Source organism: Dendrobates tinctorius, unplaced genomic scaffold (assembly GCF_039654945.1).
Source record: "Dendrobates tinctorius isolate UK_male_01 unplaced genomic scaffold, ASM3965494v1 ptg000011l, whole genome shotgun sequence".
NCBI classification, from domain to species: Eukaryota; Metazoa; Chordata; class Amphibia; order Anura; family Dendrobatidae; genus Dendrobates; species Dendrobates tinctorius.
Window position 1 is genome coordinate 130,624,267 of NW_027361679.1, and position 14,083 is coordinate 130,638,349.

Below are 14,083 nucleotides of genomic sequence, written 5' to 3' on the forward strand. Positions count from 1 at the left end.
ATCTTGAATGTCTATTGAACACATGAACTCCTGCGTCTCCATGGAAGCGATTAACCGAAGAAACTCCATTCGGAAATGACGCAGTCGGGCTCTCCTGTTGAGTAATTTGAGGTCCAAGATGGGGCGAACTGTCCCGCCTTTGTTCGGCACCACGAACAGGTTTGAATAAAACCCTGTGAAATGTTCTGATTCGGGAACGGGCACAATCACCCCGGAACTGAGGAGAGAGACGATGGATGCAAGAACCCCGGAACAAAGGCTGGATCTTTTGGAGGACGGGACTCGAAGAAGCGATCCCGTGGACGAGAAATGAACTCTATCTTGTACCCTGAAGATACAAGCTCCCTGACCCAAGCGTCCTCTACTGAGGCCAGCCAGGTATCCCTGAAGAAACGGAGTCGACCTCCCAATTGGGAGGGACCCTCGGGAGTTTGTTGACAGTCATGCTGACGTGGACCGTCCAGATCTGGACCTGGAGGGTCTGCCCTGGGAGGAGTGAGATCGCCAGGAGGGAGTGGGTCTGAAGGACACCGTCTTTCTATCCTGGCGTACCTGTGGTCTTTGTTGGTTAGAGAAGTTCTCTGCCGTATTGAAGTGGCGGTAATCCCGAAAGGGCCGAAACTGACGCCTTGGCGGGGGTCTGCGAGGTTTGGACTGAGGGAGGAGAGAACTCGTGCCTCCAGTGGCGTCCTTAATAATCTGGTCCAGCTTGGACCCAAAGAGACGCGCTCCCTGAAAAGGCAGATTGGTAAGAGACTTTTTAGAAGACAAGTCCGCCTGCCAAGCCTTGAGCAAAATTGTACGTCGGATTGCCACAACGTTGCTTGACGCCTGAACAGCGCGAGACACGGCATCCAAGGAAGCAGAAAGCAGATAATCCCCTGCATGGGAAATCTGGTTGGCCAGATCGGTCAATTGCTCTGGTTGGGCCTTATCTAGGATGCCCTTACGGAGATCCTCTGCCCAAGTGGCTATGGCCTTTGCCACCCAAGATGAGGAAAAGACTGGACATAGCGCCGCTGCAGCCGCCGCGAATGCTGACTTTGCCAAGGATTCTATAATTCTATCATTAGAATCCTTTAGTGACGCTACACCTGAAAGCGGGAGAACCGTGTTATTAGAAAGTCTGGACACGGGTGCGTCCACTGACGGGGAAGCAGACCAGTTGTCAGTGAGCTCTTTAGCCAACGGATACAGCACGCCGAGACGCTTCCCTCTTTGAAATCGCCTGGACGGATTTTCTCTTTCCCTGGCAAGGATCTTGCCAAACTCAGAGTGGAAGGCGAATACCCTGGATGGTGTTTCTGCCCGTCTGAACGAAACCTCCTGATCTGAGGATTTCGCAGGGGAGTCAGATATTTCGAAGGTGTGGTTAATCGCAGCAATGAGGTTCTGTACCGTAACCTTCATGTCCGCGTCCTGGTCAGAATCCAGCTCTAAAATCCCTTCAGAGGACATATCCAAGAAAGCTTCACCTGACTCGGCTGACTCGGATGAGGAGGCACGGGAGGGCGACTGCTGGGAAGGACTAGGTGCCGATGAGAGACCAAGAGAGGATTCCAGCCGTGGATCCTGCCTGGGCCTTTCGCGGCATCTGCTAGCTAGCTCAGATGGAACGTCTTGCGACCTGCTGGACTCTGCAGAAGTGTCCAGGGGCAACTTATCAAGAACGGCCAACTAGGGACTGAGACACCCTTGGTGAGGTCTGCCACAGATTGTGAAAGGGACGAGGCCCAGCCAGTTATGGGGGGTTCGATTTCACGTGGCGCAGTAGATGGCTCCTGGACAGCATCCTGCTGAACGGGATTGCTGCAGTCCCGGCAGAGGGGAATTTGCGATTGCAAGAGGAGCATGCGAAAAAAACCTGCGGAAGTGCTGGAGGGTTGGGGGACAGCAAGGCAGGGTAGGGTGTCAGTCTGCAGTTGCAGAACTACTCACGGTCCGGTGTCCCCGAAAGATTGCATCTGCTGTAGTTTCCGGCTGTCAGGCTGCAAAGATGGCGGCAGCCTGATGTGAGAAATCAAAAAGCGCGGTCTCTGTGTAAGAAGAAATGCGCCTTCCCAGCCACAAGACTAGAGAGGCGGTGGGAGGGCTTAGGAACGGGCGGGAACGCAGCCGGCCTATAATAATGAACGGGGGGCGTGGCCGCGACGGGCGCGAAGGCCCAAACTGAAGCCGGGGACTAAATTTGAAACGGCGGCCGCCTGTCAGCACGGGGCGGCGCGGAAGAACTGCGGAGCAGCCGCATCCGCCCCTAAAGGAGACGCCGCCATAGCCCTGCTCCCAGACGCAACCCTCACAAGAATACCGGCGGTGGGGTGAAGAAGGCCCGCACCGCCGCCGGGGCCAAAAAGGGATGCAGCGACCGTCGGATGGCTGGCTTTATGTTCCGGTGCTCCAATAAAGGTACCTTCTGTATCCCACGCTGTCTGCTCATCTTCTACGTATTCGCGCCTCGTCCAACCGACAGGCTCTGGTGGGCGAGTGGGTGGGAGGCGGGGGGCAAGGACCATCTGTTTTCGCTGGCACGACACCTGTGCTCAGCCTGTGGTCCGCCCGGAGAACTAAGAGGTACGGGGTGGCAGTACACGCCGTACTCATAGCCTCTTTGTGGGAGTACAGTCGTGACTCTTCACACTGTATCCCTCCTGGAATCTGAAAAGGAACGACGCACATCGAGGTAGATATGGGTCTAATGAAAGACCCGTGTCCACCTCCTACTGACACTAAGCTAAACTGAGGAACTTCCTGCCGGTCGGTGGGGTGTACACTGCGGAGGAGGAGCTAACCTTTTTTTGTGCATAGTGTCAGCCTCCTAGTGGCAGCAGCATACACCCATGGTCTCTGTGTCCCCCAATAAGGCGAACGAGAAAGTTAATTTTTTTTCTCATTACTGTAAACTCTGCACCCCATCTTTACTGAAAAAAAACAGAAATGTAGAAATGTTTGCAAATTTATTAAAACAAGAAAAACAAACATCACATGGGCACAAGCATTCAGACCCTTTGCTCAGACACTCATATTTAAAGGCCCCATCTCACACAGCGAGATTTTGAGACGCGCTAGCGATCTCGCTACACGTGACAAGCAGCGGCGACCGGGCCCCCGCTGCGATCTCACTGATCGTGCTCGAAAGTCTTGAGCAACTTTTTCATCGTTGGTGTCCGGCTGGCCAGCATGCATCGCAGTGTTTGACGCCAACGAGCGACCTCGTTGGCGACGCAGAACTCATGGACGCAGGCGGGAGTCGTCTGAATAGCCGCTGTGTGACAAGATACCAACGACCGCCGAGGTTGTTATACGGATCGCTGCTGCATCGGTGAGTAGATCTGTCTGTTTCACAGCTCACTAGCGACCATTTGGCAACGCACCAGCGATCCTTACAGGTCGTATCATTGTTGGGATCGCTGGTGCGCCGCTTAGTGTAACGATACCCTAAGTCACATGCTGTCCATTATCTTGTGATACTCCTTGAGATGGTTCTACTTTTTCATTGGAGTCCAGCTGTGTTTTAGTTAAACTGATAGGACTTGACTTGTAAAGGCACACACCTGTCTATATAAGACCTCACAGCTCACAGTGCATGTCAGACCAAATGAGAATCATGAGGTCAAAAGGAACTGGCCAAGGAGCTCTGAGACAGAATTGTGGCAAGGCACACATCTAGCCAAGGTTACAAAAGAATAACTGCTGTACTCAAGGTTTCTAAGAGCACAGTGGCCTCCATAATCCTTAAATGGATGAAGTTTGAGACCGACAGAAGCCTCTCCTCAGTGCAAGACATATGAAATCTCGCACAGAGTTTGCTAAAAAAACATGAAGGACTCCCAGGACTATGAGAAATAAGATTCTCTGGTCTGACGATACGAAGACAGGACATTTTGGTGATAATTTTAAGCGGGATATGTGGAGAAAATCAGGTACTGCTCATTATCTGCCCAATACAATCCCAACAGTGAAACATGGTGGTGGCAGCATCATGCTATGGGGGTGTTTGAAAATGAAGGAAACATGAATGCGGCTAAGTACAGAGCTATCCTGGATGAAAACCTCTTCCAGAGTGCTCTGGACCTCACAATTGGCCGAAGGTACATCTTTCAACAAGACAATGACCCTGAGCACACAGCTAAAATAACAAAGGAGTGGCTTCAGAACAACTCTGTGACCATTTCTGACTGACCCAGCCAGAGCCCTGACCTAAACTCAATTGATGATCTCTGGAGAGACCGGAAAATGGCTTTTCACCAACGTTCACCATCCAACCTGATGGAACTAGAGAGGATCTGCAAGGAAGAATGGCAGAGGATCCCCATATCCAGGTATGAAAAACTTGTGGCATCATTTCCAAGAAGACTCATGGCTGTACTAGCTCAAAAGGGTGCTTCTACTTAATACTGGGCAAAAGGTCTGAATACTTATGACCATGTGATATTTCAGTTTTTCTTTTTTTAAAAATTTGCAAAACTGTCTACATTTCTGTTTTTTTCCAGTCAAGATGAGGTGCAGAGTGTACATTAATAAGAAAAAATGAACTTTCTTGAATTTACAAAATGGATGCAATCAAACAAACAGTGAAACATTTAAACAGGTCTGAATACTTTCCGTACCTACTGTACCTGGCTACAGTAACAGAGCCAAGCCAATTCATGCTGTCTGTGGTTTCTGAATATAATAACAGCAGCACTTTTTGCTACGCTAGAAGAAAGGACTATCAACCCTCCTAAGCCATCTATATTGGCATCCAGGACTTAAAAAGTTGAATAGAATGCTACTTTGAGATGTGCAATTCAACAACTTACTCTAAGGAAATCCATGTTTTGCTTAAGTAAATTATACGTTTAGGTCTATAAGCTGTACACTGATCTCCCTGAGAATCAGCATCCAAAGCTTATTTTAAATGAAAGAAGGTGTTAACAGTGTGAGACCTGTAATGACTGATCGTTGCTATCCTTATAGCACTGCGGACATGTGAGTAAGTACAACTGACAGTACAGCAGAGCGAAAAATTGTTTCATTACAAACACTTTTGCAGCAGCAAATTACCACTCAGTGCTGTCAGCTCTGCTGTACTGCTCTCCCACCCACACACTGGCTGCCTGAGAGAAGGATGCTCATGCACTATGAGAAGACAAATGCAGCTGTAGATTGTATTTTTTAATGAGAAAAGTTCAGATGTACTTTGGTAGTTATAATCACTCTCAGCTCTGCAGTGAGATCAGGAGAGCAGACTGTCAGTCATTAGATGATTCACATTGTTAACACCCATTTCATTTAAGCCCTTAGTTACTGAGCCAATTTTGACCTTACCTATAAGGACAAATTTGTGAAATCTGATCAACGGGAAAACTCTGAAATGCTTCAATGTATCTCAGGTCATTCAGAGAATTTTTTTGTTACACATTGTACTTTATGTTAGTGGTAAATTTAGGTCGACATATTTGGAATTTGTGAAAATCTCGGAATTTGGAGAAAAATGTGAAAAAGTTGCAATTTTCAAACTTTTAATTCTTATATCCTTACCGCAGCTAGTCATATTGTACATAATAATCAACATTTCCCAGATGTCTAGTTTACATCTACATCATTTTTCAAACATTTTATTTAGTTGGAATATTAGAAGGGTTAAAAGTGGAGCAACAATTTCTTTTTTCAATGTGCAAATTGCCTCCTCAGAGGGGAAGAGGACTTGAACTCTATAGTGCCACCTATTGGAAGCAGCAATCCTACAAGTCAGTATAGACCCTTTAACGAGTCTTGCAATATGATTTGGGATAAAAGCACAATGTTTCAGGGTGTCGCCCCCAAATCAATGCGAAGTATGAGAACTGATTTGGCTGGGTGAGAGGCTCTGTACTGAGGTCCAAAAGGAAATGTTTCTCCTTGTGGATAGTGACATGCCAATGTAAGGAGGCTTATTCGCCATGCAAAACCTATTTCTTTCTTTAGGGACTCATTTAAATTTAAATAGACTTTGAGGGGCCCATATACTGGAAACTCTCCAAAAGTGATACTATCTTAAAAACCAAACCTTTTAAATACTTCCAAACTGTTGTCAGGAACTTTTTTTTTTTAACTCTTCAGTTACTACACAAGAATGAAATGAAAAAAAAAAAAAAAAATGTAATTTTTCCTCTAAAACATTAAATTTAAAATTTAGTCCCATTTTTTCACTTTTACAAGGAATAGTATGAGAAAATGGACCATGTTTCTTCTAAAGGCCCCTTTACATTTAGCGATGCACCAGCGATCCCGACAACGATACGACCCGGTCAGGATCGTTGGTGCATCGCTAAGTGGTCGCTAGTGAGCTGCCACACAGGCAGATCTCACAGCGATGTAGCGACGCAGCAGCGGTCGTTACTTACCTTTCAGACGCGGCGATCCTGACGTCCTCCCGCCCGTGTCCACGCGTCGCTCGTTGGTGCCAGCAGGAAGCCCAGCAGGAAGCGCCCGACGAGAAATGGAGCTGCGCGATCAGCGACAGACAGCGGGGGAGCCGGTTGGAGGTAAGTATCACACATAGTGATATCGCTAGCGATATCGCTGCTGCGTCACAAAATCAATGACGCTTTAGCGATATCGCTATGTGTAAAGGCCCCTTAAGCGTGCTGATAGAGATAACTAACCACATGTGGGTTACTTGGACAAACAGGAGGGCTTAGAGGGTAAGGAGTACAATTTGAATTTTGGAACACAAATTTAACAGAAATAGCACCATGTCACATTTGTAGGACCCCTAAGGTGCCTAAACAGAAGAAAGCTCCAACAAGTGACCCCCTTGGAAACTACACCACTCAAGGGTTTTATCCAGGGGTATTAGTGAGCATTTTGCACCAACAGGATCTACACAGATTCAATAACATTAGGTTATCATATTGAAAATGTTCATTTTTTTCACGGAAATGTTGCCTTAGCCACAAATTTCTAACTTTTGCAAGAGGAAACATGAAAGTGTACACCTCAGTTTATTACCCACTTTCTTCTAAGTGCAACAATACCCCACATACGCAGTGAGCAGTGGATGTAAGTATACCCTGGCACTTTGATTGACCACTCAATGGACCAGAGGTTAATGACGACATTTTTGATCTCAGGAAATTTAATCCAGTTTGCTAATAAAGAGGCTAGTAGTGACGGTAGTGGTAGTTTGGGAGGGTGGGAAGAAATAGAATCAATAAGTAGAAACTTAGAGGGGCCATAGCCTGAGAGTAGATTAGTCTGGCGTCACCCCTGCAGTGCGCAGGCGCCGAGAAAGGTCAGAGAGGCCCAGCGTCTGCGCACTGCAGTACTTGGCTCTGCCCTCAACAGGGCAGATCAGCACACCTGCGCAGATGCCACAACACGAAGCAAGGAAGATGACGACATCGCATGAAGATGGGAGGTGCTGGACCCGGACCTGCGATGCCCATCAGACCGGACTGCCCCCGGGTGAGTATAATAAAACTTGTTTTTATCATCTTTCAGGTTAGATCGGGGGCTTATCTACAGCATTATAGAATGCTGTAAATAAGCTCCAAAAGGCAGTGGCCGCAGCTTATAGCTGAAAAACATGGTGACAGATTCCCTTTAATGTTTTAGTCCTGGTATTTGGACTTCATAGTGCCATGCCACAGCGACGCCTGTAGTACTCCTTACAGCGCTGCCATTTGGCAGATTTTAAAAGGAATCTGTCACCCCTGGGACGTGTACGACCTATTACCATGGGCATACAGGTAATAGAAATGTTACACTAGTCCTAAGTGTATTGCTCAGATTAATGGTCTTGTTGCTGAGAAATGTTATATTCTTTCTTTATGTTAATGATTTCTTCCAGGCTCCAGGGTGTACGGTGCCTGGAAGAAATCTGTCTCCTCTCCTCATTGTAATACTACTTCCCTCCTATCAGTAACAGTTACGGACCAGGAATCCCGAGCCAGCGCCCTGCACTCCTTCAAAAATATATACCTCATCCTCCCTTCTGTGGACACAGCATTCAGGGATCTCCTGCGCAGGCAACTTTGGCTCCAGTGTCCTCCGGTGTGCGCGCCGATAAGGTGCTCTCCCCACTACCTCTCTGCATAGTCATCACCAAGTACACCTGATTCCTAGAGATGACTATGCAGGGAGGAAGAAGGGAGAGCATGCACACCGAACATCACAGGGACTCGCCTGCGCAGAAGATCCCTGAATACAGTGCCCACAGTAGGGAGGATGAGGTATGTATTGTGCAGGGAGTGCAGGATTCCGGGGCCATAACTGATGTGCCCAGGAAGGGGGCAGTATTGTAATAAGGAGAGGCGGCAGGGATTTCTTCCATGCACCGCAAGCCCCGGAGCCTGGAAGAAAACATTAGCATAAAGACAGAATATCACATTTCTCCACAACAAGACTGCTATATGAGACATACAGGTATGACTAGTGTAACATTTCTATTACCTCTATGTGCATATTAATAGGTCACATACGTCCCAGGGGTGACAGATTCTCTTAAAGAGGATACTGTACAGCAATCAGGCTGCCACCTTGTGACAGACTTTGGGAAACCATCCTAGTTCTGAAGGTCCAAATACTAGGAACAAAATGCTAACTAATTGGACTTCCGCTAAAAAGAATTTGTTGCATTCACTGCAATTTGAGTGCAGCGTTCCTTACTTGCTTGTATATGGATTGGAACCCTACTTGAACCCTTGATCTCCAAACCAGGGAGTGTTGTAGATTTCGTTAGGACATAGGTTATTCATCAGTGCCTAGGGCTGTGAGCGGTTTCCCACGAATCGAGCTCTCTTAGATTAGCGAGTGCACATCGTGTTTATTATGGCTTGCTATGAATTTTGTTACTAAATCGTTGTACATAAGATAAAACAATTGAGGAATGATGGGGCCCCTGGCACAAAGAATGCCTGCACATATAGAAAAAAAAAATATGTGCATGGTAGCTAATAATGTAAGTAATCATTACCTTTGCTTGTAATCTTCCCCCTAGCGTAGATCTAGCATGGTAGATGACAATTAAGACATCACCTTGCACGGTCACATCTAAAGGAATTTCGGCTTTGCCATCCTCAGTTCTGAAATCTCTGTATATTGGAAATAAAGTGGAGAAAAAGCTTAGTAGCCACAAAAAGTAAGCCAATAAGATATGTGGCAAATACCAGCAATTGCCTACATTGGAAGTGAATTGTCAGAATGAAGAATTGCCCTGTTACCACAGTATCGCATGTATTATGCATTTTCAACACTTTTCCAGAATAAAGGTTTCTCATTCAGGGTCTGTTATATTGGAAGAAGAAAAATCTCAGAGCTTCCCGTCTCCTGTCTGTATTGTTCACACACATACATACATACACTGGCAGCATGGAAGGTTGGCAGAATTCACGGAACCTTAACACCAACCGAATGGGGGCGACACCAGCAGATGTCAACGAAAAAAGGGTTTTGTCTGATAGGCGATTACTCCCCTCCCCCATTGATCACACATGTATACCTACACGCGTATGAAAGAGTAAAGGATCGGCATCGGGCCTGACAGATACTTAAAAGATTTCTTATAGAAACAAAAGGAAATGTAATTATTATAAGTTCCTAAATAGCTATAATTAGTAAGTCACACCTTTCCTAGAAGAGAACAAAAATAAATAAATGAATAGTGCATATTTGAGATTTTTTAATGCTTCTTCCTTGAAAAGAATAGATATGCAGTGTTTCTGGAAATGTGTTGACCTGTAGGGTCCAAAATACCGCTTTGTTTACTTCTGAATGAATGGATATGTAGTGCGGCTATGGACTTCAGTTGCTCCATTCAGTTACAGCCTGTTCTAGTGGAACAATAAATGAAACAGTAGACAAACCCTAAATGAATGAAATGGGAAGTCCAAGAAATAAGGCTGCCATAAAGGGAGGCCCTGGTAATGTTCTTACTGCACTCTGCATCCTTTCTATATAGATCCATAACACACATACCTCATTTTATCATATTCTTGAGATGTAGTAGCCACTCTTTCGTCACCAACGTACACTTCACAGAAAGGCCGACAGCCATTGCGCAGTTTGCTGAACAGCGGCACTGGAGTCATAGCTATGGCCTTGATTAGAATTGGCTTGCTATGTGGAATTATGGGCTCCTCTGCCATCATATCACACATGTACTCTATGTATCTGGGAGAAGAAATAACAGATGTTTCTAGCATGTTACTAGGAAATTGATTGTATACATTCAAGGTTTAAAAAAGGCATGTTCGGCAAGGGCTCTTCTAGGGTCAAACACTAGGATTGATCAAATACCTTCGGATAAGCACTTATCCGAATAGCTATAGCACTTACCGAATAGATGCCTCGGTAACCCGGATAGCTGGAGCGCTCCCGATAATCAGCTGTCCGGTGCCACAGCTACATGTTTCGCGGCTGTTTCACTGTCACAACACATGCATGGATAGCCTGTGTGTTGTTACGGTCACAGAGCCGCGACACACGCAGCTACGGCGCCGAACAGCTGATTATCGGGAGCGCTCCAGCTATCCAGGTTCCTGAGGCAGCTATTCGGTAAGCACTATAGCTATTTGGTTAAGTGCTCATCCAAAGTCATTTGATCAGTCCTAATAAACAACTTTCCAGTTTATCTAGATGTGTGGTGAGCACCTGGAACTTCCAAGGTGCTTCACAGAAGTTTATAACATTGAGACAAGAACATGAAAAATGATAATTTTTCCCATAAAAATTTTTTAGCCCCAAATTTTGCTTTTTACCCACAAGAGAAAATGTACCATACAATTTGTGCAATTTTCTCTGAGTGCACCGATACACCATATGTGAAGGAAAACTAAGGTTTGGGCGCACGATAAGGCTCGGAAAGGGAAAAAGCGGTTCGAGGATGCATTTGACTCGGAGGGCAAAATTTGCTGGAATTATTAGCGAATGCAATGTCACGTTTAGAGAGCCCCTGATGTGCCTAAGCAGTGGAACACCCTCTACCCACATGTGATCCCATTTTGGAAACTGCACCCCTCAAGGAACTTCTCTAAATGTGTGGCGAACACCTTCAACCCCACCCACCACCACCACCAGTGCTTCAGAAAAGTTTATAACAGCCGTGAAAATAAAAAAAAAAATAAAAAGTTTTTCCCACAAAAAATATTCCTTAACTTTTTTTTTTTTTCACAAGGGTAACATGAGAAAATGGAACCCACAATTTGTTGTGCAATTTATCCTCAGTACACCAATACCCCACACCAGGGGGAAAACGACTGTTTGTGCACATGGCAGCGCTCGGAAGGGAAGAAGAGCTATATTGGAATTCAGCTTTTGCTGGAATGGTTTGAGGGTGCCACATGGGCAGAGCCCCTGAGGTACCAGAACAGCAGAAACTCCTATTACTGACGTAATTTTACAAACTACACCTGAATGAATACATCTAGGGGTTTAGTGAGCATGTTGACAACATGTACCTCACAGTTCTTATACCATTGGGCAGTGAAGAATGAATAATTACATTTTTCCTACTAAAATGCTGTTGTTTTTTTTATAAAAGCTAATAGAAAAAAATGGACCTTGGTTTATTGTGCAATTTCTCGAGTGCGCCAATATTTTACATGTAATCAAAAACTACTTTTCAAGCACAGTGCGAAGCTCAGAAGGGATTGAGCGCCACATTATAGTGCAGATTTTAAGGTTATTGTTTGCGTGTGCCATGACCCACAGGGAGAGCCCCTGAGGTGCCAGATCAGCAGAACCCCCATAAGCGATCCCATTTTACAAACTACACCTCTCAATGAATTAAACTAAGGGTGCAGTGATCATAATGTATTTTTTTTTCAAAGTTTTGGCACTTTTACGCAATAAAAACAAATTATTTTTGAATCTCTTTATTCTGAGAGCTATAACTTATTTTTCCGCTGATAAGTCGCCATTGGGCAGCATGGTGGCTGAGTGGTTAGCAGTGCAGGCTTGTAGCGCTTGGGTCCTGGGTTTAAATCCCAACAAGGACAACAACTTTGTATGTTCTCCCTGTGTCTGCATGGGTTTCCTCCAGGTACTTGGGTTTCCTCCCACACTCCAGACACCTTGATAGAGAATTTAGATTGTCCCATAGGGCACAGTGATTATAATGTATGTAAAGCGCTGTGGAATAAGAAAGCGCTATATAAGCAAAGCATAATAAATACAGCTCTGTTTATTAAGCATTTTTATTTACATTTGTCTTTTTGATTGCGTTTTATTCCACTTTTTGTTAAGTAGTATGATAAAAATGCATATTTTTTTTGCCCCTCCCCCTTTTTTTTTTTTTTTTACTGTGTTCACTCAAGGGGTATGAAAAAAAAAAAAAATTAATTTTTTTAATTACTTTTTGATAGCTTTTAAAATATTTTGATATTTTTTGCTTTACTTTTTTACTTAGTCGCTCTATGGAACTTTCACTTTCAGCACTCTTATTACATTGCAATTCTATGTAACTGTCGGTGCTGCACTGACACAAGCCTCTTAGATCATGCTCTGTGCATGGTCTAAGGGGCTTGCCGCAGCCTGGTGACCTGGATGACGACCTCGGGCCACCATGGCAATGATCTGGCCCTCACGATGACGTTGAGGGGGCGCCGATACCCTCCTCCCTCTAGCTGCCTTTAAATGCTGCGATCGATATTCAATAGCAGAATTTAGGGGCTAAACTGCCAGAGGCAGTGCGGGCACTGCTCCTGGCAGTGAGAGTCGGTTGTCAGCTGTGATGTTTGCTGAACACCTGGCAGCAATCGCGTGCAAAAACTCCAGTAAATATCCCATACGTCCAAGGTTGGGAAGGGGTTAGAGCCTGGCTGCATGACTGGATCCTTTGAGAGAAAACAGTTTGAAGACTAAGGCCTCTTTCACACTTCCGTTTTTTACAATCAGTCACAATCCGCCAGGTTTTGAAAAAAAACGGATCCTCAAATTTTTTTTGAGGATCCGTTTTTTTCCCATTGACTTGCATTAATGGCGGATTGCTGTCCGTTGCATCCGTTTTTTTTGAGGATCCGCCAAAAGTTGCTGTCCGTCACCATCCTCAAAAATTTCAAAACGGAGCTTGTAACGTTTTTTTCTGTGGCGGATCCTGCAAACACTGATTTAACCCGAATTTCTTTCTGGGTGCCGGACAAAAAAAAAAAAAAAAAAATCTGTCTCTCTCTCTCTCTCTCTCTCTCTCTCTCTCTCTCTCTCTCTCTCTCTCTCTCTCTCCTTCCCGGCCAGCGATTCCTTTAAATTTCTTCATTTTCAGGATCCGTCTGAAAACGGATCCTGTGCCATCCGTTCACATCAGTTGAGAACGGATCCGCTTGTCCGCCTTTTTGGCGGATTATAACTGATGCAAAAAACTGAAGTGTGAAAGAGGCATAAGCCGGGGATCATAGGGAGAGAAGAGACCAATCCGGTTCCTCTCCGCACCACTACGCACAACTGACAGGTCTCTCACATAGTACACAAATGAGAGGAGACCTGGCAATCAATTGGGGCAATGTTGTGTTTTTAAAATACATTTTCTGTAAATTTTCAGATAAAAAAAAAAAAAAAAAAAAAAATTGTACCTGCTGCATTGTGTAGCCAGATTCTGATTTCATGCTGTTCTTGGTTTGGACAGCATGAATGAATTGACGGTTCCCTTTACATGTTTACAATGGAACCAGTCAATATATTAACAAAAATAATGTTTCAATTGAGGTGCATTTTACAAGTATGTCCTCTGTGCTACATATTATGTGTGCATACCATGATAAGAGCAGCGCAAGGGTCAGATCTCATAGAATATGCAAGCATTAAAGAGCCTGTCAACATCAACACTGAGAGAATCGGAAGCACCAAGTGAAATGTTACCTTTTATGAGAAGGCCAGATACCAGGCGGACATCTCTTCATGCTAAACATATATACAGCAGCTTCAGCAGTGGTAAAAAGGCGACAGAAGCACAAAAAAGAACAAACCACTACAGCGGATGCGGCTCTTCCATCCTAAGAAAAAAATATTTAGTACAATATATGGCACTAATTTATGACTAGAGTGTCTTTTTGAGAGGTCCTAAATGAACACACACCAAATAAAAACATATAAAGGGAAAATATGAATCTAAGGCTGGTTTCACACT

General features: G+C 45.0%; 1 protein-coding gene across 2 annotated transcripts in view; it reads right to left on the reverse strand.

Moving 5' to 3' along the window:
* The window catches only part of GAK (cyclin G associated kinase), a 182,330-nt gene that overhangs the window by 69,699 nt on the left and 98,548 nt on the right, over positions 1-14,083 (reverse strand). For both annotated transcript variants that reach the window (XM_073547940.1, XM_073547947.1), the window contains 3 exons: positions 13,816-13,949; positions 9,940-10,134; positions 8,939-9,056 (listed from right to left, as the gene is read on the reverse strand). In XM_073547940.1, the coding sequence (XP_073404041.1) occupies positions 8,939-9,056; positions 9,940-10,134; positions 13,816-13,949 (447 nt within the window). The remainder of the gene's footprint in view (positions 1-8,938; positions 9,057-9,939; positions 10,135-13,815; positions 13,950-14,083) is intronic.